The 24,441-nt window shown below is 44.0% G+C and overlaps 1 protein-coding gene across 8 annotated transcripts in view; it reads left to right on the top strand.

Moving 5' to 3' along the window:
• The first annotated feature begins 17,330 nt into the window (after positions 1-17,330).
• Positions 17,331-24,441, top strand: part of IL17RA (interleukin 17 receptor A) — a 41,781-nt gene continuing 34,670 nt past the window's right edge. For all 8 annotated transcript variants that reach the window (XM_084879519.1, XM_084879515.1, XM_084879516.1 and 5 more), the window contains exon 1: positions 17,331-17,614. In XM_084879519.1, the coding sequence (XP_084735645.1) occupies positions 17,471-17,614 (144 nt within the window). In that variant the 5' untranslated portion in view covers positions 17,331-17,470. The remainder of the gene's footprint in view (positions 17,615-24,441) is intronic.

Below are 24,441 nucleotides of genomic sequence, written 5' to 3'. Positions count from 1 at the left end.
ACTGCCCCTTCAGAGGAAGTTACTGTTTGGGTCACCAGGCCCTGAGGGTCAGCTTTCTGCCCCATTCTCAGGGAACTCCATGCCCTGAGAACGAGGGAAACTCTTGCTGGCTTCCAGTCTGGAGCACAGGATGATGGGTTCAAGAAGGTGAGGCTTTGGTTGCCACTTGCGAACCTCGTCCACATTCATAGTGCCCCAGGGCATAACACACTGGTTAGCCTTAGGTTTAGGCTTAGGGTTAGGTTTAGGGATAGGGTTAGGCTTTGACATGGGGGAGAGAGCTGTGTCCGGTCGGAGAATATCACTTTGCATTCTGGGGGCAGTGCCCAGGACCCTCCAGAGGTACTTACTGGTCGTGTCGCCAGGCCCTGAGGGCCGGCTTTCTGCCCAATCTCAGGGAACGCCCTGCTCAGAGGACAAGGGAAACTCTTGCTGTCTCCCGGTCTTGAGTTCAGGATGGTGGGCTAAGGAAGATTGGGCTTTTGTGGCCACTTGCTACCCTCGTCCACATTCACAGTGCCCCAGGGCTTAACATACTGTTTAGGGTTAGGTTTAGGCTTAGGGTTAGGTTTAGGGGTAGGGTTAGGCTTTGACATGGGGGAGAGAGCTGTGTCAATTCGGAGAATATCACTTTCCAGTCTGGGGGCAATGCCCCGGCTCCTCCAGAGGTATTTACTGGCCGAGTCGCCGGGCCCTGAAGTCCAGCTTTCTGCCCCATTCTCTGGGAAAGCCATGCCCTGAGGAGAAGGGAAACTCTTGCTGGTTTCCAGTCTGGAGCTAAGGAAGGTGGGGCATTTTCATCAACTTGGGACTCTGGTGCACATTCACAGGGCCCCAGGGTCCTACCCACTGGACCTCTTTCCTTTACCTCTTCTTGCCAATCACCTGGCCTCCCCGCCAAGCCCCCAACCCCTCCCTAAGTCCCTGCTTCCAGCAGGCCTGCCTACAGGTCACCCATGTCCCTGCCCACCAGCCTTTCTCCTGCTTACCTCACCACTTCAGGCTGGTCACCTGGCCCTGCCCCCTTGTTCTCCTGACTGCCTCAAGCTGCTCTCCTGGCCCCGCCCCCTCGTTGACTTGACCTGGTTCAGCTGTGGGCCTGGGGCCGCCTCCTTGTTCCAGATGTCCTGCCCCCTTGTTCATTTGACCAATGATCGAGCAGCACCAGCCAGGCTGCCCTGATCCTCAAACACAGAGGAATAACCCACACATCTGGGAGCTGTGTCAGGAGCCTAAATGTCCCTGTGGCACATGGCCCTCCTCTCACAGGGTGCCTCCCAGGTCCCCGAGCATGGTCAGACCATCCAGCCCCTCCTTCAGGACAGCCATGGGTCTCCATGAGCCTCAGGGGAGGCCCAACCCCCATAACCCCCACCAAGGGGCAGCTCACAATAGTGTCCTGGCACACCCACAGCCCGGTCTATGGCCTTTGACATTGGTTAGAGAGCTGAGTCAAGTCCAAGAAAATCACTTTCCAGTTTAGGGGCACTGCCACGGCCTCTTCAGAGGAAATTACTTGTAGGGTCGCCTGGCCCTGAGGGCTGGCTCTCTGCCCCATTCATGGGGAACGCCCTGCTCAGAGGACAAGGGAAACTCTTGCTGTCTCCCGGTCTTGAGTTCAAGATGGTGGGCTAAGGAAGATTGGGCTTTTGTGGCCACTTGCTACCCTCGTCCACATTCACAGTGCCCCAGGGCTTAACATACTGTTTAGGGTTAGGTTTAAGCTTAGGGTTAGGTTTAGGGGTAGGGTTAGGCTTTGACATGGGATAAAGAGCTGTGTCAAGTCGGAGAATATCACTTTCTAGTCTTGGGGCAGTGCCCTGGCTCTTCCAGAGGTACTTACTGTCCGGGTAACCTGGCCATGAGGGCAGGCTTTCTGCCCCATTATCGAGGAACGCCCTGTCCTGAGTACAAGTGAAACTCTTGCTGGCTTCCAGTCTGGAGCTAAGGAAGGTGGGGCTTTTGCATCCACTTGGGACGCTGGTGCACATTCACAGGGCCCCAGGGTCCTACCCCCTGGACCACTTCCAGTTGTGGACACTGGCCACAACCCACTCTTCCCTTGACCTCTTCTCACTGATCACCTGGCCTACCCGCCAAGCACCCAACCCCTCCCTAGGTCCCTGCTTCCGGCAGGCCTGCCTGCGGGTCACCCATGTCCCTGCCCACCAGCCTTTCTCCTGCTTACCTCACCACTTCAGGCTGGTCACCTGGTCCCGCCCCCTTGTTCTCCTGACTGCCTCCAGCTGCTCTCTCCTGGCCCCGCCCCCTCTTTGACTTGACCTGGTTCAGCTGTGGGCCTGGGCCCGCCTCCTTGTTCCGGAAGCCCCGCCCCCTTGTTCATTTGACCAATGAGGGAGCACCACCGGCCAGGCTGCCCTGCTCCTCAAACACAGAGGAATAGCCCACACATCTGGGAGCTGTGTCAGGAGCCTAAATGTCCCTGTGGCACATGGCCCTCCTCTCACAGGGTGCCTCACAGGTCCCCAAACATAGTCAGACCATCCAGCCCCACCTTCAGGACAGCCATGGACTTCCATGAGCCTCAAGGGAGGCCCAGCCCCCATCGCCCCCACCAAGGGGCAGCTCACAACAGTGTCCTGGCACACCCACAGCCCAGTCTATGGCCTTTGACATTGGGGAGAGAGTTGAGTCAAGTCGGAGAAAATTACTTTCCAGACTGGGGGCACTGCCACTGCCCCTTCAGAGGAACTTATTGGTTGGGTCACCGGGCCCTGAGGTCCGGCTTTCTGCCCCATTCTCGGGGAATGCCCTGCCCAGAGGACGAGGGAATCTCTTGCTGGCTTCCAGTCTGGAGCTCAGGATGGTGGGCTCAGGAAGATGGGGCTTTTGTGGCCACTTGCGACCCTCGTCCACATTCACAGGGCCCCAGGGCCTAACACACTGTTTAGGGTTAGATTTAGGCTTAGGGTTAGGCTTTCACATGGGGGAGAGAGCTGTGTCAGGTCGGAGAAAATCACTTTGCACTCTGGGGTCAGTGCCCTTTCCCCTCCAGAGCTACTTACTGGCCGGGTCGCTGGGCCCTGAGGGCCGGTTTTCTTCCCCATTCTCTGGGAACACCATGCCCTGAGGACAAGGGAAACTCTTGCTGTCTTCCAGTCTGGAGCTCAGGATGATGGGCTCAGGAAGGTGAGGCTTTTTGGCCACTTGCGACCCTAGTCCACATTCGCAGGGCCCCAGGGCCTAATACATTGCTTAGGTTAAGGTTTAGGCTTAGGGTTAGGTTTAGGGTTAGGGTTAGGCTTTGACATGGGGGAGAGAGCTGTGTCAGGTCAGAGAATATCACTTTGCACTCTGGGGGCAGTGCCCAGCCTTCTCCAGAGGTACTTACTGGTCCTGTCTCCAGGCCCTGAGGGCCGGCTTTCTGCCCCATTCTCGGGGAATGCCCTGCCCAGAGGATAAGGGAAACTCTTGCTGGCTTCCAGTCTGGAGCTCAGGATGGTGGGCTCAGGAAGATGGGGCTTTTGTGGCCCCTTGCAATCATCCTCCACATTCACAGGGCCCAGGGCCTAACACACTGGGACCCAGACACATACAGAGGGAATCTGGGCTGTAAGTCGGAAGCTTAGGGGAGCCGCAAAGACTGAGCCCCAGAGTCGCACACATTGCGCACAGAGGACTGACTGTTGATTGTGCTGCTAGATTGCCCTAGCGGGAAGGAGACAAAAGCTCTGGACTGTGCTGAGCCCCAATTCCGACAGCACTGAACCTCAGTTCTGGGCAAGACCCTCGGGCCCTGGGCTCATACAGAGGGAATCTGGGCTGTAAGGCAGAAGCTCAGGGGAGCGGCGAAAGACAGAGCCCCAGAGTCATGCACATTGCGCGCAGAGGACTGACTGTTGATTGAGCCCCTGGATTGCCCTAGCGGGAAGGAGACATAAGCTCCGGACTTCTCTTAACCCCACTTCCAACTGCACTGAACCCCAGTTGTGGGCTCATTGAGGGAGAGACTAGACTGTCTGGTAGCAGGAGAAACTCTAGGGCACCTTTCTCTCAGAGGTGCTTGCAGCGAGTAACAAAGGAAACTGAGGAATACTGAGACTCAGGAACCTCATAGGGTGGGGCTAACCAGAAGCCAAGGCTGTAGGCTCCACCCTGAAACTCCACCCCATCTAAGCTGAGCAAAGAGGCTCTTCCAGTTTTCCAAGTCTAGTCGAATAAGGCTGTCTCCTGGCATAGATATAGCTGATCCTCCCACCCTACCAACTCAGAGAAGCAGCAAAAATGCCGAGACAAGGAAACAGATCACAAACGAAAGAAATGGAGGAAAAAAGTGACTGGATTTAGAGTTAAAAACCATACTTATAAGGTTTTCCAAGAATCTTCCAGAAAAGGACGATAAAATAAACAAGACCTATCAAGATATGAAAAGGGATCAACTAAAAATAATAAAGGATCAACAAGAAATAATAAGGGATCATCAAGAAATAATAAGGGATCAACAAGAAATAAAGAATACATTCTCTGAAATAAAAAATATTATACAGAGTCCTAAAAACAGAATGGAAGATTGCGAGAATCAGGTCAAAGCCTTGGAACACAAAGAGCCAGAGGTCACTCCTCCGCAGAAGCAAGAAGACAAGAGAACCCAGAAAGTTGAAGATAGTGTAAGAAACCTCTGTGACAATTTTAAGCGAACCAACATCAGAATTATGGGGGTCCCAGATGACAAAGAGCAAGATACCGAAAACATATTGAAAGAAATAGTGACAGAAAACTTCCCCCACCTGGTGAAAGAAATAGACTTACAAGTCCAGGAAGCTCACAGAACCCCAAACAAAAGAAATCCAAAGAGGACCACACCAAGACTCATCATCATTAAAATTCCAAGAGCAAAGGACAAGGAGAGAATATTAAAAGCAGCAAGAAACCATGCAGGCCAGACGGGAATGGCAAGAAATATTCAAGGTGATGAATAACAAGAACCTACAGCCAAAAATACTCTACCCAGCAAAGCTATCACTCAGAATCCAAGGCCAGATAAAGAGCTTCACAAAAAAAAAAAAAAAAAAAAAAGCTAAAGGAGTTCATCACCACCAAACCAGAATTATATAAATTGCTGAAAGGGGTTCTTTAGGAAGAGTAAGAAAATAAAGATAAAAATTATGAACAACAAATATGTAACTATCAACAAGTGAATCTAAAAAGCAAGGGAATTAAAAAACCTGATGAACAATATTAATAGAATCAGAGGTACGGAAAGAGAGTGGACTGGCAATTCTTGGGGGAAAGAGGAGAGGGGGGTGTGGGAAGAGACTGAACATAAACTGTGCACCTACGGATGAGGACAATGGGGGTGGGGAAAGGGCAGAGGGTGGGATGGGAACCTGGTGGAGGGGGGGGAAATGAGGAACTTTTGTAATAATATGAACAATAAAAATTTATTTAAAAAATATTTTAAAAATTATTAGACTTAATAAATGAATTTGGCAATGTAGTAAGATACAAAATTAATACCAAGATATCTATGGCATTTCTATACACCAATAATGATCATACAGAAAGAGAGTAAAAAAAAAAAAAAACAATCCCAGTTATCATTGCATAAAAAAAAAATTAAGATACCTTGGAATAAACTTAACTAAGATGGTAAAAGATCTATACATAGAAAACTACAGGACACTGAAAAAGGAGATAGAAAAAGACATAAATAAATGGAAGAACATACCGTGTTTATGGATTGGTAGAATCAACATTATCAAAATGTCCATACTGCCCAAAGCAATATAGATTCAATGCAATCCCCACTGAAATACCAAGAGGTATATTTCACAGACATAGAACGAACTCCAAAAATTCATCAGGAATAATAATAATAATAAAATAACCCAAATAGCTGCAGTAATCCTGAGAAAAAAGAACAAAGTAGGTATACCAGATATCAAGCTGTATTATAAAGCCATTGTTCTCAAAACAGCCTGATACTGGCACAAGAACAGACATATAGATCAAAGGCCTAGAATAGTGAACCCATAAATTGACCCAAACCACTATGCTCAATTAATATTTGACAAAGGAAGCATGAACATACAATAGAGTCAAGACAGCCTCTTAAATAAATGGTGTTGGGAAAATTGGGCAGATACATGCAAAAAAAAAAAAAGAAAAGAAAAGAAACTATACCACTAACTTATACCATACACAAAAGTAAACTCAAAGTGGATAAAGGACTTAAATAAATTATGGAAAACCATAAAAATACTAGAGAAATCCATAGGCAGTGAAATCTCAGGCATATGCTGAAGCAATTTCTTCACTGATACTGCTCCTAGGGCAATGGAAACTAAAGAAAAAATTTAAAAATGGGACTATATAAAAATAAAAAGCTTTGTACAGCAAAAGGAACCATCAACAGAACAACAAGAAAGCCCACTGCATAGGAGAATATATTTGCCAATATTATCACCAATAAGGGTTTAATCTCCAACATTTACAGGGAACTCAGACAACTTAACAAAGGGAGGATAAACAATCCAATAAAAAAATGAGCAATGGATCTAAATATATACTTTTTGAAGGAATACAGAAGGAAGGCCAAGAGACATATGAAAACTTGCTCAAATTCACTAATAATCTGAGAAATGCAAATCAAAACAAAAATTCAGTACCATCTCACACCTGTCAGAAAGGCTATCATCAACAAATCAACAAATGACAAGTGCTGGCGAAGACATGGAGAAAGAGGAACCCTCATGCAGTGCTGATGGGAATGCAGACTGGTGCTAGTATTTTCTAGAACATATGGGGTTTCCTGAAAAATCTAAAAATGGAACTCCCATTTGATCCAGTGATCCCACTTCTAGGAATATATCCCAAAAAACTAGAAACACCAATTAGAAAGTATATATGCACCCTTATGTTCATAGCAGCACAATTCACCATAGCTAAGATTTAGAAACAGCCTAAGTGTCCATCAGCAGGTAAGTGGATTAAAAAACTGTGGTACACCTACACCAGTGGTGGGCAAACTATGGCCCACAAGAGGCTTGTTGCTCTTTGGCACCTCAAGTGTGGCTCTTCCACAAAATGCCATGTGCAGGCTTGCACGTGCATCGCCACTGAAACTTCGTGGCCCATGTGCAAAAGTCGGTTTTGGGGTATCAAAAGAAATTTCAATCATTGTACTGTTGATATTTGGCTCTGTTGACTAATGAGTTTGCCGACCACTGACCTATATAATGGAATACTATGCTGCAGTACAAAATGAAGGAGTTTTTATCATTTGAAACAGCATGGATGGAACTGGAGAGCAGTATGCTAAGTGAAATGAGCCAGTCAGAGAAGATAAATATCACATGATCTCACTCATTTATGGAATATAATGAAAAATATAAACTAATGAACAAAAACTGATCCAGAGACAGAGAAACATCCACCAGACTGTCAAACCTCAGAGGGAAAGTAGGGGAGGGTGGTGGTAAGGGGGAGAGATCAACCAAAGGACTTGTATGCATGCATATAGGCCTAACCAATGGACACAGACAATAGGGGGGTGAGGATATGTGTGGGCGGGTGGGGGGGACTAATGGCGGGATGAGGACATGTATGTAATAACTTAATCAATAAAAAATTTTAAAAAAGAAATGTACATTAGATTGCTGGCACAGATTCAGATTGTTATTCTCCTTCCCTTCTCCACAAATATCAGAGTTACATTTGAATTAGCCTTTTAGCTTTCTCATTTTTACTATTGATGTAAAGAGATCTTTATATATCTTGAATGTCAGTTCTTTATCAGATATATGGCTGAGCAACCAGAAGTCAGGACCATTTTATAGCCTAATCTTGTAAGTGACAGCCTATTAGGGACAGAAAGAGAATAGAAGGGACTAGATACAGTTATAAGAAATATTAATCATGTTCTGTTAACTATGATTGTTCTGTCTGTTTAAAAAAAGCACATTAGATCTGGCTGAGAGTTGTATGCCCTAGGACATGGTAGTTAACCTCAGAATAAGCTTCATTCTCCTTTCTAAGAACTTCCTATCATCATGTAAAGATTAATAATCTTCTTGCCAAAACTATCTAGACAGGGTAGGTGCCCACCCTTTGCTACCCCCAGCATGCATTGCCTGTCCTGTAACGATTACACCTTGCCTACTTCGCCATGCCTGTAATTCCTGCTGTTCTATCAATATATAATCTTTGTCCTTTTACCCAATATAAGCAGCTGGCTTATGGTGGGATGCAGAGCAGATTTTTATGGATGACCTGCTCTCTCCCATCCTGCTGGCATTATTGGAATAAATGTTTATATATGGTTCAACCCTGTCTCTGCTTCATTGGCTCATGTGGTGACAAGCAGCCATGACCTATTGGTTGTTACTTTTCAAACCATTGTTTTTGATTATTCTATTCATATTCTAATGTTATAAATAAGTCACTAGGCCCAGCCCACCTTCAAAGGAAGGGAGACACAAAAGGATGTGACTATCAGGAGGTGAGACCATGGATAGCCATTTTAGAAACTGCCCACTACAAATGTCGAAATTTAATAACAATTAACATCTATTTAAACTCAGGATGAAAATTTTTTATATCATCTTAAAGATGCATGAGTAGATGCAGAGTTTTCCAAAATTGTTTTATTTTTATTTATTTTATTTTATTTTTTTACTTTTTTTCTTTTATATTTTTAATTAAATTATTGTCTGTGTACATATCTTATCTTTGCCCCCCCCTTCCATACATACCCTCCCTCCGCAGAGTATTGTGTCCATTGGTTATACTAATATGCATATATACAAGTCATTTGGTTGATCTATTATCTCCCCCAGATCTCCCTACCCTCCCCGCTGCAATTTGACAGTCTGCTTGTTGTTTTACTGTCTATATATCTATCTTTTGGTTCATCAGTTTATAATGTTCTTTATTATCCATAAATGAGTGAGGTCATGTGGTGTTTCTCTTTCATTGACTGGCTTATTTCATTCAGCATGATGTTCTCCAATTCCATCCAGGTTACTGCAAATGATGAGAATTCCTTCTTTTTTATGGCAGCATAGTATTCCATTGTGTAGATGTACCATGGTTTTTGGATCCAATCATCTGCTGATGAGCACCTAGGCTGTTTTCAAATTCTAGCTATTGTAGATTGTGCTGCTATGAACATAGGGGTGTATATATCCTTTCTGATTGGTGTTTCTAGTTTCTTGGGATATAATCCTAGGAGTGGGGTTACTGGATCAAATGGGAGTTCCATTTTCAGTTTTTTGAGGAAACTCCATACTGTTCTCCACAGTGATTGCACCAGTCTGCATTCCCACCAGCAGTGCATGAGGGTTCCTTTTTCTCCACAACCTCGCCAACACTTGTCGTTTGTTGATTTGTTGATGTTGGTCATTCTGACAGGTGTGAGATGGTACGGTATTGTTGTTTTGATTTGCATCTCTCGAATAATTAGTGACTTTGAGTATGTTTTCATGTGCCTTTTGGCCTTCCTTCTGTCTTCTTTTGAAAATATTCTACTTAGGTCCATTTTTGCCCATTTTTTAATTGGATCATTCATCTTCCTTTTATTTAGTTGTATAAGCTGTTTGTAGATGTTGGAGATTAAACCTTTATCAGTGTTTACATTTGCAAATATGTTCTCCCATACAGTGGGCCTTCTTGTTGTTTTGTTGATAGTTTCTTTTGCTATAAAAAAGCTTTTTATTTTGATGTAGTCCCATTTGTTTATTTTCTCTTTAGCTTTCATTGCCCTGGGGGCAGTATCAGTAAAGAAGTTCTTTTGGCATATGTCTGAGATTTTGTTGCCTATGGATGCCTCTAGTATTTCTATGGTTTCCCATCTTATGTTTAACTCCTATATCCATTTTGAGTTTATTTTTGTGTATGGTGTAAGTTGGTGATATAGTGTCATAATTTTGCATGTATCTGTCCAATTTTCCCATTTGTTTAAGAGACTGTCTTGAGTCTATTGTATATTCGTGCCTCCTTTGAAAAATATTAATTGAGCATAGCAATTTGGGTTGATTTTGGGAGCCAGCAGAGTTGAGGCAAGCAACTCAGTCTTAAGGAAATAGAATTAAGTTCCTTCTAGCAGAAGTTATGTGGTGCCCTGAGGGCTTGGCCAGAAGATAAAGATTAACCTGCAGCTTAGCATCTTCCTGCTTAGCATCTTCCTGCCACTTCTCCTTCCTGATCCTCCCCCCTAGATAGCCCAGCCTTGGAATGTTGCACCTTGGAATGTCACACCGACCCTGGCAGTTAGCCAATCCTGTGTTGCCAGATACCAAAGATCCCCCTGCATAGGCAACCCTGCCCCCCTTTGTTTCTGCTGTATAAATACAGCCATTTCAGAGAATAAAGTTCGGGGCTTGATCAGAACCTTGTCTTGCCCCCATTCTTCCTCGTTCTTTGTTTGCCTCATTCTCTTAGGTGGTTCCTGCGTGCCCCCGTTGTTGCCCCGCAGGTCGGGACAGGTTGATATCTGGATTCTCTATTCTATTCCATTGATCTATATGTCTGTTCTTGTGCCAATACCAGGCAGTTTTGAGAACAGTGGCTTTGTAATACAGCTTGAAATCTGGTATTGAGATCCCTCCTATTTTACTCTTCTTTCTCAGGATTGCTGTGGCTATTCGGGGTCTTTTGTTGTTCCAAATGAACTTTTGGGAGTTCTTTCTTGATTAGTGAAATATGCCATTGGTATTTTAATGGGGAGTGCATTGAACCTATAAATTGCTTTGGGAAGTATGGACATTTTGATTATATTGATTCTACCAATCCATGAACATGGTATGTTCTTTCATCTGCTAACATCTTCCTCTATCTCTTTTTTCAGTATTGTGTAGTTTTTCGCATATAGGTCCTATATTTCCTTAGTAAAGTTAATTCCTATGTATCTTAATTTTTTTGGTGCTATGGTAAATGGAATTGCTTTTTTAATCTCTTTTTCTGTAAGTTCATTGGTGGTGTATAGAAATGCCATAGATTTCTTGGCATTAAATTTGTATCCTGCTACATTGCCAAATTTATTTATTTACTCAATTAGTTTTTTAATGGAGTCTTTTGGGTTTTTTATGTACAATATCCTGTCATCTGCAAATAAGGATAACTTTACTTCTTCTTTTCCAATTTCGATGCCTTTTATTTCCTCTTCTTGTCTAATTGCAATGGCTAGTACTTCCAGTACTATGTCAAAGAGGAGTAGTGAGAGTGGGCATGCCTGTCTTTTTCCTGTTCTTAGAGGGAATGGTTTTAGTTTTTGCCCATTGAGTATGATGTTAGCTGTGAGTTTATCATATACAGCTTTTATTATGTTGAGGTATGATCCTTCTATTCCCACCTTGTTGAGAGTTTTTATCAGGAAAGGGTGTTGGATTTTATCAAATGCTTTTTCTGCATCAATTGATATGACTATATGATTTTTATCTTACAATTTGTTTATGTGATGTATCATATTTATTGATTTGCAGATATTATACCATCCTTGCATTCTTGGAATAAATCCTACTTGGTCATGGTGTATGATCTTTGTGATGTTCTGCTGGAGCCGATTTGCTAGGATTTTATTGAGGATTTTGGCATCTATATTCATGAGGGATATTGGCCTATAATTCTCTTTCATTGAGTAGTCTTTATCTGGTTTTGGTATTAGCGTGATGCTGACTTCATAGAAGAAGTCTGGAAGCGTTCCTTCCTCTTGAATTTTTTGGAATAGTCTGAGGAGGACAGGTTTTAGTTCTTTCTTGAATGTTTGGTAAAACTCTCCTGTGAAGCCATTTGGCCCTGGGCTTTTGTTTGCTGGAAGCTTTTTGATGACTATTTCAATTTCTTCCCAAGTCACTATTCTATTGAGATTTTTAGATTCTTCCTGATTGAGTTTTGAAAGGTTGTATTTTTTTAGGAATATGTCCATTTCCTCCAGGTTGTTCAGTTTGCTCAAATAGAGTTGTTCCTGGTATTTTGTAACAATCCTTTTATTTTGGCGGGGTCTGTTGTTATTTCACCTCTTTCATTTCTGATTTTGTTTATTTGGGTCCTCTCTCTTTGTTTCTTGGTTAGCCTGGCTAGAGGTTCATCAATCTTGTTTATCCTTTCAAAGAACCAACTCTTGGTTTTGAGGATCTTATGTATTTTTATTTCATTTATCTCCACTCTGATTTTTATTATTTCTTTCTTTCTGCTTACACTGGGCTTTTCTTGTTGCTCTTTTTATAACTCTTCGAGTTGTAGAGTTAGATAATTTGCTACCATTTTTTCTTGTTTTTTTGCAATAGGCTTGTAGGGATATGAACTTCTCTCTCAAAACTGTTTTTGCTGTGTCCCATAGATTTTGGATTGTTGTGTTTTCATTGTCATTTGTTTCCAGTATGTTTTTAATTTCTTCCTTGGTTTCTCTGGTAACCCAGTCCTTGTTCAATATCATGCTGCTTAGTCTCCATGTGTTTTATTTCTTTGGATTATTTTTATTGTAGTTCATTTCCAGTTTTATGCCACTATGATCTGAGACAATGCTTGATATGATTTATATCTTCTTGAATTTGAAGATATTTTGATTATGTCCCAACATATGGTCGATCTTTGAAAATGATCCATGTGCACTTGAGAAGAATGTATATTCTGTGGCTTTGGGATGGAATATTCTGAAGATGTCAATTAATTCCATCTGGTCTATTAAGTCATTTAGGATTGATATTTCTTTGCTCATTTTATGTTTAGATGATTTTTCCAAAAATGAAAGTGGACTATTAAAATCTTCTAGTATGATTGTATTGCTATTAATCTCTCCCTTAATGTCCTCCAGCAGTTTTTTTTTTTTAAGTATTTGGGTGTTCCCGTATTGTGTGCATATATATTTACTAGGGTTATTTCTTCTTGTTGGATTGTTCCCTTTAGTATTATGAAGTGGCCTTCATTATCTCTTGTTATGTTCTTCACTCTGAGATCTAATTTGTCAAATATAAGTATTGTTACCCCCGCTTTTTTTTTTTTTTTCATTTCCATTTGCCTGGAAAACCTTTTTCCATCCCTTCACCCTCAGTCTGTGTGCGTCTTTTATTCTGAAGTGGGTTTTTTGTAGACAGCAGATATACGGGTCTTGTTTTCTTATCCAATCTGTTTCCCTATGTCTTGTGATTGGAGCATATAATCCATTTACATTTAAAGTTATTGATAGGTACTCATTTGATGTCATTTTAATTCTATACCCCTGTGTTCCTTCTTTGCTTTCTATTTCTTTATTTTTACAGTAGACCCTTTAGCATTTCTTGCATTGCTGGTTTGGTGTTGATAAATTCCCTTAGTCTGTTTTTGTCTGTGAAGCTCCTGATTTCACCTTTAATTTTGATTGATAGCCTTGCTGGGTACAGTATTCTTGGATTCAGACCCTTCCTTTGCATTACTTTGCATATTCCATCCCATACCCTTCTGGCCTGATGAGTTTCTGTGGAGAAATCAGTTGCTAGTCTGATGGGGGTTCCTTTATATGTAACTTTCTGTCTCTCTCTGGCTGCTTTTAAGATTCTTACTTTGTCCTTGGTGTTTGCCAGTTTAATTATAATGTGCCTTGGCATCATTTTTCTGGAGTTCATTTTGCTTGGCACTCTGCAAGCATCTTGGATTTGTGTGTGCTTTTCTTCTCTATCTCAGGAAAGTTTTCTTGAAATACGTTTTCCATGTCTTCCTCAGTTTCCTTTCCTTCTGGAATCCCTATTATTCTAATATTGCTTTGTTTTGTATTGTCCCAAAGTTCCCTTAGGCTCTCCTCATGCTTTTTAATTTTTTTTCCCCCCAGAAGCTGCTCTAATTGGGTATTTTTTTCCATCTTGTCTTCTAGCTCACTGATGCGGTCCTCTGCTTCTTCTAGTCTACTCTTGATGCTTTCTATTGAGTTCTTTACAACAGCAATGTCATTTTTCATTTCTTCTTGGTTCTTCATTTCCTCTTACTCATATTGTCAAATTTGTCTTCCATTATTTTTAGCCATCTTATAAACATTACTCTGAATTCTTGCTCTGGTAGGTTGCTTGTCTCTAACTCATTTACTTTCTTTTCTGGTGATGCCTGCTGTTCTTTCATATGTGGGCTGTTTCTTTGTCTCCCCATGATCTCTCTTTTCAGGATGTCTGGTTATGTAGTTCTCTCTCTCCTGCTTTGATTTAAAGGCACAAAATACAACACATCCAGGTACAACACACAAGGCACTGAATAGAAATGTGTTTGCGATATTAATAGCCACCAATAAAGTAGACTAGAACCCAGCTAACAAAAACATACAATCAAACTAAAAGAATAGGCAAAACAATCACAAAAAAGCATAAAACTTCAATATAGTTAACATTCAAATACAACTACAAAGGGATAGAGAGAAAGACGGTTTGTTTTTGTTTTTGGTTTTTGTTTGTTTGTTTAGGACAGCGACAAGGGAGGTGTGAGTGGGCTTGAAGCAGGTGGTTGGAAATTAGATATACCCAAGTAGGGTGAAATTTTAGGACGGGGTAAACAAAGAATAGGGAAAATCTAGAGCAGGAAACGTTAAGCTAAACAGGGCACCAAAGGGAAAGGGTTAGGAAGAGAGTGATGGCATAAAGGTAGGGTTGAGATAGAATAAAGCATTGGAGAAGGAAAGATAAATATAGATTATAGAACCCTGATCCCAAAGTTAAAAAAACAATAATAATAATAATAAAAATAAACAAAAGAAGCTAATTTTAAAAAGGTAAAATAGTAGTAGTAATAATGTTGATTACAGCTGAGACCGGTTTGGCTCAATGGATAGAGCGTTGCCTTGGGGACTGAAGGGTCCCAGGTTCGATTCCGGTCAAGGGCATGTACCTTGGTTGCAGGCATATCTCCAGTAGGGGGTGTGCAAGAGGCAGCTGATCGATGACTCTCTCTCATAGATGTTTCTAACTTTCTCTCTCTCTCCCTTCCTCTCTGTACAAAATCAATAAAATATATATTTAAAAAATAATAATAATGTTGATTACATATACAATATAATAATTAAAAAGATAAAATCAAGTGAGGCAAAAAGAAAAAAAATAGTTTCTTGAGTATATGTTGCAAATAATGAAAAAAAATAAAAAACAAAAGTTAAAAAAATTAAATTTTAAAAAATTAAATAAAATTTGTAGTAATGAAGGTCATTCACTTCCTCTATTGTTGTTTGGCACGACTGTTTGCCAGTCTGGACAGTATTGCTGTTCCCTGCTTTTCACTGCTCCTCAGTGTTGTAATCGGGTCCTGATTTTTAAGCAGGTCTTGCTTTGATTTTATTACACTAGGGTCAATTTGTGATTTATCCTCTGGGTGGCAGTGTTTCTAGGTTGACTTCCAAGGCTCTAAAGCCTCACTAGCTGTCCCCCCCCACCTCTGGGGCACTGATCTATGGAGGGGAAGGCGTGGGGGGGCAAGTCCACCTGTGAATGTGGACGGGCCTACTAATAGGGGAGATATCTAAAGAGCAACTCTTTAGATATCTCCCCTATTAGGAGCCCCGTCCAACACCGGCCCAACAGCCAGGGGCTTCCACTTGTAAACACCGCCCCTGTCCTCCAGTTTCCGTGCCCTGCGCGTGCAGGCTTTTGTCTTTGCCGGGAGCACTTACCCTCTCCCTGCAAAATCTGACCTTTCCCCTCGTGGTGGGGCACTCCTTTGAGTCCAAGTGTTTGAGCCACCTGGGATCAGTGCTCTGGAGCTCACAGCTGTTTGGTGGTCTCTGTGGCTATGGGTACTCAGGCCTCTGAAATGATCCACTCCCACTTTTAAGATGTCGAGATTTCCCCGTCCAAGCCTGTAGGTATGAGAGGGCAGGGCAGGGCGAGGATAAACTCCAGACTCTCCACTGTGGGGCAGGGCGGAGTTATCCTCCATTTTGTGTAATTGAACGCTAGTCCAACCAGGGTCAGCCAAAACAGTGACATCACCACAGGAGTAAAACCCCAGGACTTGGCAAAATTCGCTCTCTCTTCCACCATGCTGTCGGCGTGAGTGGAACAGAGCCCATGCTAGCATGGAAGAGGCTCTTTTGTTTATTGCATTGGACTCGGCTCCCTGGTGGTGCTTAGGGATCACAAAGTTTGGGCATAACAGTAGCTCCAGGAAGGGACCCAGCTTCGCTGTGGGTGCTTCCCTGTCAGGGGCACCCTAGTCAGCGGCCCCCCAGTTTTTCCTGGTGTTCCGCTGTCTCTTGGCTTGTCAATAAACACTCCCAGCATGACCCTCAGCCGCCCTCTCTCTCTGCTTTGGGACAAGGCTCAGAATCCGCCTACCTATTCTTCGCCATTTTGTCTCTCCCAAAATTGTTTTAGAAATAAACAAATAAAGATGTTTGAAGACCTCAGAACTTCAGGCCTAGTGCAGCTGGGTCCTTTTGAATGGGGAATGGTGTGTGGGGTGGAGGGTCTGGGAGGAGAATGGGACCCACAGAGATGGTCACCAGGAGTCTGCCAGCAGCGGAAAGGGCAGAAAATCCACAGCCCCATTTCTGGGAGCTCCAATTCAGGTGGATGGAAAATACAGGAAGATGCAAAGTGCATCTAGATTCCATGGGTATCAAAGGCAAGGAAATGCAGCTGGTTGTGGGTTTAGGATGGAGGAAGAACAGGGATAAAAATGCAGTTTTCAAAACACAAATGTGTCTGGATGAAAAGAGAGGGCAAGACTGGAAGCCAGTATCCAGCAGGGGGAACCCAGGACAGGGGATCACACCCAACTGCAGATGGGAGAGGAGAGGATGCAGTTGGCACATGTTCGACAGGAGACTAATCTTGGGAAACACTGCACTCTGTGCGCTATTGGGAACTAATAGTACGGGGCCAGGGATCTCATCTCCCCAAGTTCACATCACACAGCTCCAACTTCTTCTCTGGAACAGGAATTCACTAGTGTTTAAGCCGCCCCAGCCTCCTAGAGAAAGAAAACGGAAAGCCAGAGAATGGGAGAGGGAGGAGGCTGAGAGAGGAGACGCGGGGAAGACGCTGGGCGTAAAGAGGGACCAGGACTAAAAAGAAAACCTTTCTTTGAGTCTCAAGTAGGGGCCTGGCGTCGAAGGGACGAGAAAAAAAAAAAAAAAAGAGAAGTCTGATTAGTGGCAACAAAGATGTAAAGAATGGAAACCGAATTTTCCAGCGTGAAGATAAGAGCAGCATGAAATGTGGAGCAGCCTGAGGGTGGAAAGTGAGCTGATGGCCCGGCCGCGGGCGGGGTCTGCTGTGGGGAGCCGGCAGGGTGCAGGGCCAGCAGTCTGATGTCCCGGCGCGCTGGGAAGGTGCTGGAAGGGCTTGGAGAGCGCGCACCTTTCCCAAGCGGGCTGGGGAGGGACTAGCCTAGGGACACACCCAGCCGGAAGCCCTCCCCTCGGCGCGGCCCGCCCTTTGACTGTGTTGGAGGCCGGAAGCGAAGTTTCGCAACTGGGACTTCTGAGTCTGGGGAAGGCCTGGGCATTCCTTTCCTGTGCCCCCAACTCTGGACCGAGCGCTCCTCTACAGTGCTGGGGGCCATGGGTGCTCTGTACCGCCGACCTCTTGTCCTTCTGGAGCCCCCTCTGGGGCTAGGGCTGTTGCTACTGGTCCTGTACGGGCTGGCTCCGTGTCGCGCTTCCCTGCGGCTCTTGGACCACCCGGCACCCATTTGCTCCCAGCAGGTGAGACTCTGTGGCGCCCCGGAGGCGCGGGAGCCGCCAAGATGCTGCGGGCAGAAGCGCGGAGGGACGACGAAGGCTGCCTGGCTCCAAGCTGGAGCTGGGCGGCAGGAAGTCTGTGTTGGGATCTTCAAGGGGGTTCGCGGCTTGGGCACAAGGAGCGGGCGCATCCAGGAGGACACTCGAAGCCTTGGGAGTTGAGGTTTGGACCCGGTGTATGTTGCACCATCTGACTGGCATCCTGGGCGGGAGGCGGCAGGGGAAGGCGGAGGGCGGAAGGAGAGAGAGAGAGAGAGAGAGAGAGAGAGAGAGAGAGAGAGAGAGAGAGAGAGAGGGAGGGAGGGAGGGAGGGAGGGAGGGAGGGAGGGAGGGAGGGAGGGAGAGAGAGAGAGAGAGAGAGAGAGAAAGAACACCTCTGCTGGGCTCCAAGGTTTGGGGAAAGAAATCGAGGAGTGCGGCCCACCCGAGAGAGAGAATGGAGCTGGTTAGAACGAGCAGGAGGAGGGATTGGGCCAGCTCCCCCTCCTCCCGCCACGCACCCTGCAGACGCCCTGCTAGGCCCGAGCGGCCGAGGCCTGTAGAGCCCTGGAAAATAATTTGACCCTAATGCTACCTCTCCAGAGGAGCCCGAGAAATCCGCAGCAGCCAGATCAGAGGTGGAGGCCCCAGCGGATATTAGCCCGCTTCCCTGGGGGAAGAGGGAACACTGCGAGCGGACAAAGCTGCGCACTAGCCTGGGCGGCCTCCGGGGCCCAAGGGTCAGAGCCTCCGGTGAGACGGGGTCTGTAACCTTCAAGGACCAGCTGTGCAGGGAGCGCCTGAGGGCGGTCAACTGACTCAGGCAACTTTGTGTCACCTCTCCAGCAGAGCTAAGCCCTGAAAAATGCAGCTGATTAAGACACCACCCCTCCCGTGCCCTGCATCTCCACTACCACCACCACTCAGGCCTGGGATCTGTTTTACAATTGTCGAATAGTATCCACTTGTGCCCACAGGAGTTGACACACCTACCCTTGGGGTAGTGGCCTTGTTGTGGAGGACAAACTTAAGGGGTGCCAGAGAGAAACAGCAGCCTGGCTGGTGTTGCTTAGGGATGGAGCAGGGGCCTAAGTACCAGGAGGTCACCATTCCATCTTGTCAGGGCACATGCCGAGGTTTGGGGCTGGGTCCCCAGTGTGGGGCATTCAGGAGGCAGCAGATGAGTGATTCTCATAATTGATGTTTCTGTCTTTCTCTTCCTCTCTGAAGTAAATATATATATTTCTCTTCCTCTCTGAAGTAAATTATATATATAATTAAGGAGGAATCACAGCTTCCTTCTTCAAAGTGTTTCCCCTCTTTTCTCCACTTTCTCACTGGTTTCCTCATCTCCCTCCCTGCTCAGTGTCTGAGTCAAAGGATGTGAAACAACTCTAAAGATATTTCTCCTTATCTAATTTTTGTAGAGAATTTACCAAAAGAGGATGGACCATGATTAGCAGAGAAAAATATATCCTTGTGACTCCACTGTTGGGCAAAGCAGGAGATATGTACTTAGCATTTGGTATAGAACTATTCTACCATGGAAAATTCCAAGTTCATATTTTGATAGCCATTTGTCAGGTACTATTGCTGGGAAATGAAACTATAAAGAAACCCTAATGTCCAAGGGACTTGAATCATCCAGGAGAGAAAAGGCTTGAAGGTGGTAACTATGATACAAGGTGGCCTGAAGCAAGTGCTCTTTGTACAACCAGTGCATGTATAAAATTTCAGGGAAAGGAAAAATTACTTTTAGCTGGGGTGTTCTTTCTGACAGAGAAGACAATTTGGTAGCCCTGAGAGGTCAGTAGAAGCCTCCTAGAGTTGTTGAACATCCCATGTGGTGGAAAGGGGCTGAGCCACAGCCTTTGATTGGGCAGGACAATGTATGTGGTTGAAAAATGAGAGAGGGATGGATTCAGGAGAGCTGAACTAACTGACTTTGACATTAATTGCTAAGTGGGAAGCTACTGAGAGTAGGGAGCAGGGGCACAGAATGATTCCAGAGAGAGCTGGGAAGAGATGCTTATTGGCCAGGTTTGTCTCTATCTCCATGCCCTTCCTCCTCCCACGTAACTGCATAGAACTGACTTACCAGCACTTCTGTGACAAACAGCTCCCCTGCATCATTGACTGAGCCCTTTAAAAACAAAAGTAGCTAGCCCTAGCCATGTAGCTCACTTGATTGGAGAAGCATCCTATATACCAAACATGTCAAACTCTTGGCATGCAGCCCGCACTGGCCATGAGTTTGACATGCTTGTTGTACACCAAAAGGTTGCAGGTTCAGTTCCACATGGGGGTACATTTGGTAGCTAACCAATTGTTTCTCTCTCTAAAAATAAATAAAAACATGTCCTTGGGTGAGGATTTGAAAAAAAAAAAAAAGAAAGAAAGAAACTACACCTCTCAGATTTCTCTCTCTCTGCTGGTGTTGTAGCTGTAGTAAGGAGAGTTAAAGCCGAAAATTTGATCTCAGAGGACCAGGGTGTACACCCCTTTTCATCACTTACAGTTTCTACAACCTTGGACATTTTAGGCTGTCTGAACCTAGCTTTCCTTATTTCTACAATAGAAAGGCTGGTTAAGTGAGCTATCTTAAAGTGGGGTCATAACACTTTACAGAATATAACTGTCTATCCAAAGCCCAGTTTGGTTTAGCTCTCAGTGACTCTCATAGACAGAGAAGAGCCTATTCTGTTCCTAGCTCAGTGCTAGGAACAGAATATGGGAGCTTGAACACAGGATATGGGAGCTTGATAAATATTCTATCTAATAAAGAGGGAATATGCTAATTGACCCTCATACCATTGCAAAGATGGCGGTGCCCACAGCCAATAAGGAGGGAATATGCTAATTGACTGTCACACCCTCAAAGATGGTGGCTCCCACAGCCACAAGATGGTGGTGCCCAGTCCCCTCATCTCTGGGGCGGCAAGTGCGGCAGTCCCCCATCTCCTTAGCCCTGCAACTGTCCAGGGCTGGCCTGAGGCGCAGGCAAGTCTCAGATGGCAGCTGCCCAGCCACACAGGGCCACCTGAGGCTCAGGTAACCAGGACCAGCCAAAACTTTTGCTGCCAGCAATGGCAGTAGCAGAGGTGTGATGGAGGTGCCATTTTCCCCTGATAGCCAGGTTGCCTCCCACCCCTGAGGGCTCCTGGACTGTGAGAGGGGGCAGGTTGGGCTGAGGGACTACCCCCCGCCTAGTGCATGAATTTTCATGCACTGGGCCTCTAGTCTGGAATAAAAAATCAGAGGGATGAGTGAATTATGAATGAATGGTTAACTCTGCTTGAACAGCAATGAAAAACTGGCTGCTCAAAACCTGATGACATTGAGTTCCCACAGAAGTTGGTACTAGAGAAACCATAAGTAATTGCAGTTCCTTGGTAGGCTTTATCCAAGGTTTCCCACAAAGATAAACCGTTAACACACAATGTTTCAGACAGAGAGTGTATGGCATTCTAAATTATTTTTTGATGTGAGCACTTCTGGTTTTGACTTGTGGTACAACAACTGTTTGGTTTAGCCCTTACTGGTTTTCTAAAGTTGCTTTCAGCTGGGCCGCTCTTCCAAAGTGTACAAAGGTATGTTCTATGGATGTTCTTCTGCAGTGTAGGCATTTAAGCAGTCAGGGCTGCTGTTACTGCTGGCAATAGACCCAGCAAAGTTTACAGGTTCCTCTGCCATCATGCTGGACTTCTTACTTCCCTACTATGCTAGCCTTTTATCTAGAGACTAACATCAAAGAGCTACAGAGGCAAAGCAAGAGGTGATGCATTGTCTGGGAGAGAACATTTGGCTGAAAGTGAGATCTGGGCTTCCCTCACTAGCTCTACAGCCCTAGTCTGTTACTCCACTGCTGTGAGCATGTGTCTTAGTCTATAAAAGGAGGTGACCCTCACCTACAGGATTATCTGGAGAGTAACTTGCTAGATATATGAAAGGGCCAGATCACATGGGTTACAGTGTGGGAAGGTGCAAGGGCTACTGACGTACTATAGCTTTGTTCAGGCTCTATGCTAGGGGTGTTAGCATGTTTGACTTCATTCAGAGCTCACAGTAACCTGCCAGGCCTATCATCACATGTGTTTGAGAGACTAGGTAATGGGCCCAGGATCATACTGCTGACCCTGGGTGAGTGCAGAGCTGAGAACTAAAGCTCTGCCTGGCCTTGGCCGCCATGGCTCAATATTTACAGTGTTGGTCTGCACACTGAAGGATCTTGGGTTTGATTTTGATCAAGGGCAAGTACCTGATGCACGTGTGGGAGGCAACCAATCCACGTGTCTCTCTCATTAATGTTTCTCTCTTCTCTCTTCCCCTTCCTTCTCTCCACTTTCTCTGAAAACCAATGGGGAAAAAATATTCTCAGGTGAGGATTAAAAAAAAAAAAAAAAAAAGTTCTGCCTGGGACTCCAGAGTTTACTTCTCTTTACTTTGCCACTGAGTGCACAGGGTGAATACAGCCTTTTATTTCTTTCTTTTTAATCTTCACCACTATGGGTAGATAATGTTGGCCCACAATTTTTTATTGAGAGGCAGCATAGCAGTGATTAGGAGCATGAGTTCTGGAGCAAAGTTGCTTGAGTGTTAGCCCTGTGGGACCTTGAGCCACTTAGATAACATACCTGTGCTTCAGTTTATTCACTAGTAAAAATGAAATAATGGAACTTAACTCAGAAAGTTGTTGCAAAGGTTAAATGAAATATGTGTATAAAGTGCTTAGCATGATGTCTGACACAGAAGAAGAGCTTGATAAATATTAGCTGCTACCATTATCATTGGATTTCTGCAAGAGGCCTTAGCATAATGTCATTCACAAACAGGTAGTTTATAAATAATATCCTGATCCTACTATTTTTTTTAAGATAGGCATTGAAATAAAGAAATTAGGAATGATTTATTGGAGGGGAATAAAACAAGATCCAAAGTCCCCGAATGTATTTTTTTTAAATGTTTTTATTGATTTCAGAGAGAGGAAGGGAAAGAGACATATCAATGATGAGAGTGAATATTGATCAATTGCTTCCTGCAAATCCCCTACTGGGGATAGAGCCCTCTACCTAGCCATGTGTCCTGATTAGGAATTGAACCATAACCTCCTGGTTTATGGGTCAATGCTCAGCCCCTGAGCCACACTGGCTGGGCCTGAATGTATTTTTTATATTATTAAATGTTTTGTTAATATAAATTCTATGCAGAAATTAAATTATAAGAAAAAAAAATGTCTGGTATTTCTTCTCCCAAACCAGTGGTAGGCAAACTGCAGCTCGCAAGCCACATGCAGCTCTTTGGCCCCTTGAGAGTGGCTCTTCCACAAAATACCACATGAGAGCTCACATGTACAGTGCAATTGTAACTTCATGGCCCATGCGCAGAAGTCAGTTTTCAGCTCTCAAAAGAAATTTCAATCGTTGTACTGTTGATATTTGGCTCTGTTGACTGAGTTTGCCAACCACTGTCCTAAACAAATTAACGTTTTTATTTGTTTATCTTACTTTTCAATCCTTTCATTTGTTTGGCAGTGTTTCCCAAAGTGTGGTACGCCTATCCCCAGGGGTACGGGAAGAGTTTGGTGGGGATATGCACTGAACCGTGCTTAGCTGTGCCTAATTCTACGTTCTCATGAGGACGAGGGGTACTCAGCGTTATGAAAATTATAGAAGGGGTACACATATGTCAAAAGTTTGGGAAACACTGGTTTGGAGTAACATCATAAATAAAATTCTATCTTTTAATTAATTTTTATCAAGGTTGATCCTTTTAAAATGGTACAAAGATATTTAAAATAAAAAAGAGCGAATCCTTATTTCACCCTTTACCCCTTTCTAAATGATGGATCCACTTATACTTCTTTTAGTTATTCTGACATTTGCCTCTGTCTTTCTAAGTGTACTTATATTGTTATTCTCCATTTGTCAATTTTAAATATTATCTACTGACTTATAATAGATGAATATCTAAATGTCTTATATTAACCTCCTTCCATTGCTTCTCCCAATCTTTGTTTATTATAGCAAGTAAATAATCTTCACTCATGAAAAAAGTATGTGTGCTTTTGATTATATTTATTTTTTGTTATAACTTCTTTTCCTGTGAAGGTAATAATTGCTTTAATTCTTTATTTTCATAATTTTCATTATAACTAGTCTTAGTTTTTTCTATCAGATTTGTCATGTTTTCCCCCCCCACAAACATCAGATATCCCATCAATTTCATTCCCCTGTCCCCAGAAAACTCCCCCTGGTGCCCTCTGTCATCCACTCCAATCTGGAGTTATTATGCTATAGGCCACTGGTCGTCAAACTCATTTGTCAACAGAGCCAAATATCAACAGTGCAACGATTGAAATTTCTTTTCCCCCCATAAGGCATTATATGTGTACATATCTTACCATTGCCCTCCCCGCCCCACATGAAATTTCTTTTGAGAGCTGAAAACCAACTTCTGTGCATGGGCCATGAAGTTTCAATTGCACTGTACATGTGTGCCCACACGTGGTATTTTGTGAAAGAGCCACACTCAAGGGGCCAGCCACTGCTCTAGACCTGTAGCACAAATGCCATACTAGGTATTCTGTCATGTTTACAGCTCCCATGTCCTGAATCTGTGTAGTTTTTTCTCAAAGATTACCTCCCTCATTTTGCTAGAGCGTATCCTCCTGTAATTTCCTAAGAAAAGTTATGAGGGTATGAGGGATGGATACATACAGAGGTGGAAAAAGTAGTTGTGAGTATACAAAATACAGTTTATTCTTGTATTTATTAATTATTGTATTTATTTGCATTACAACTGTAAACCTACTT

Source organism: Pipistrellus hanaki (genome assembly GCF_964339955.1).
Source record: "Pipistrellus hanaki genome assembly, chromosome: 3".
In the NCBI taxonomy this organism is placed as follows: Eukaryota; Metazoa; Chordata; class Mammalia; order Chiroptera; family Vespertilionidae; genus Pipistrellus; species Pipistrellus hanaki.
This window is presented reverse-complemented; position numbering and strand designations above follow the sequence as displayed.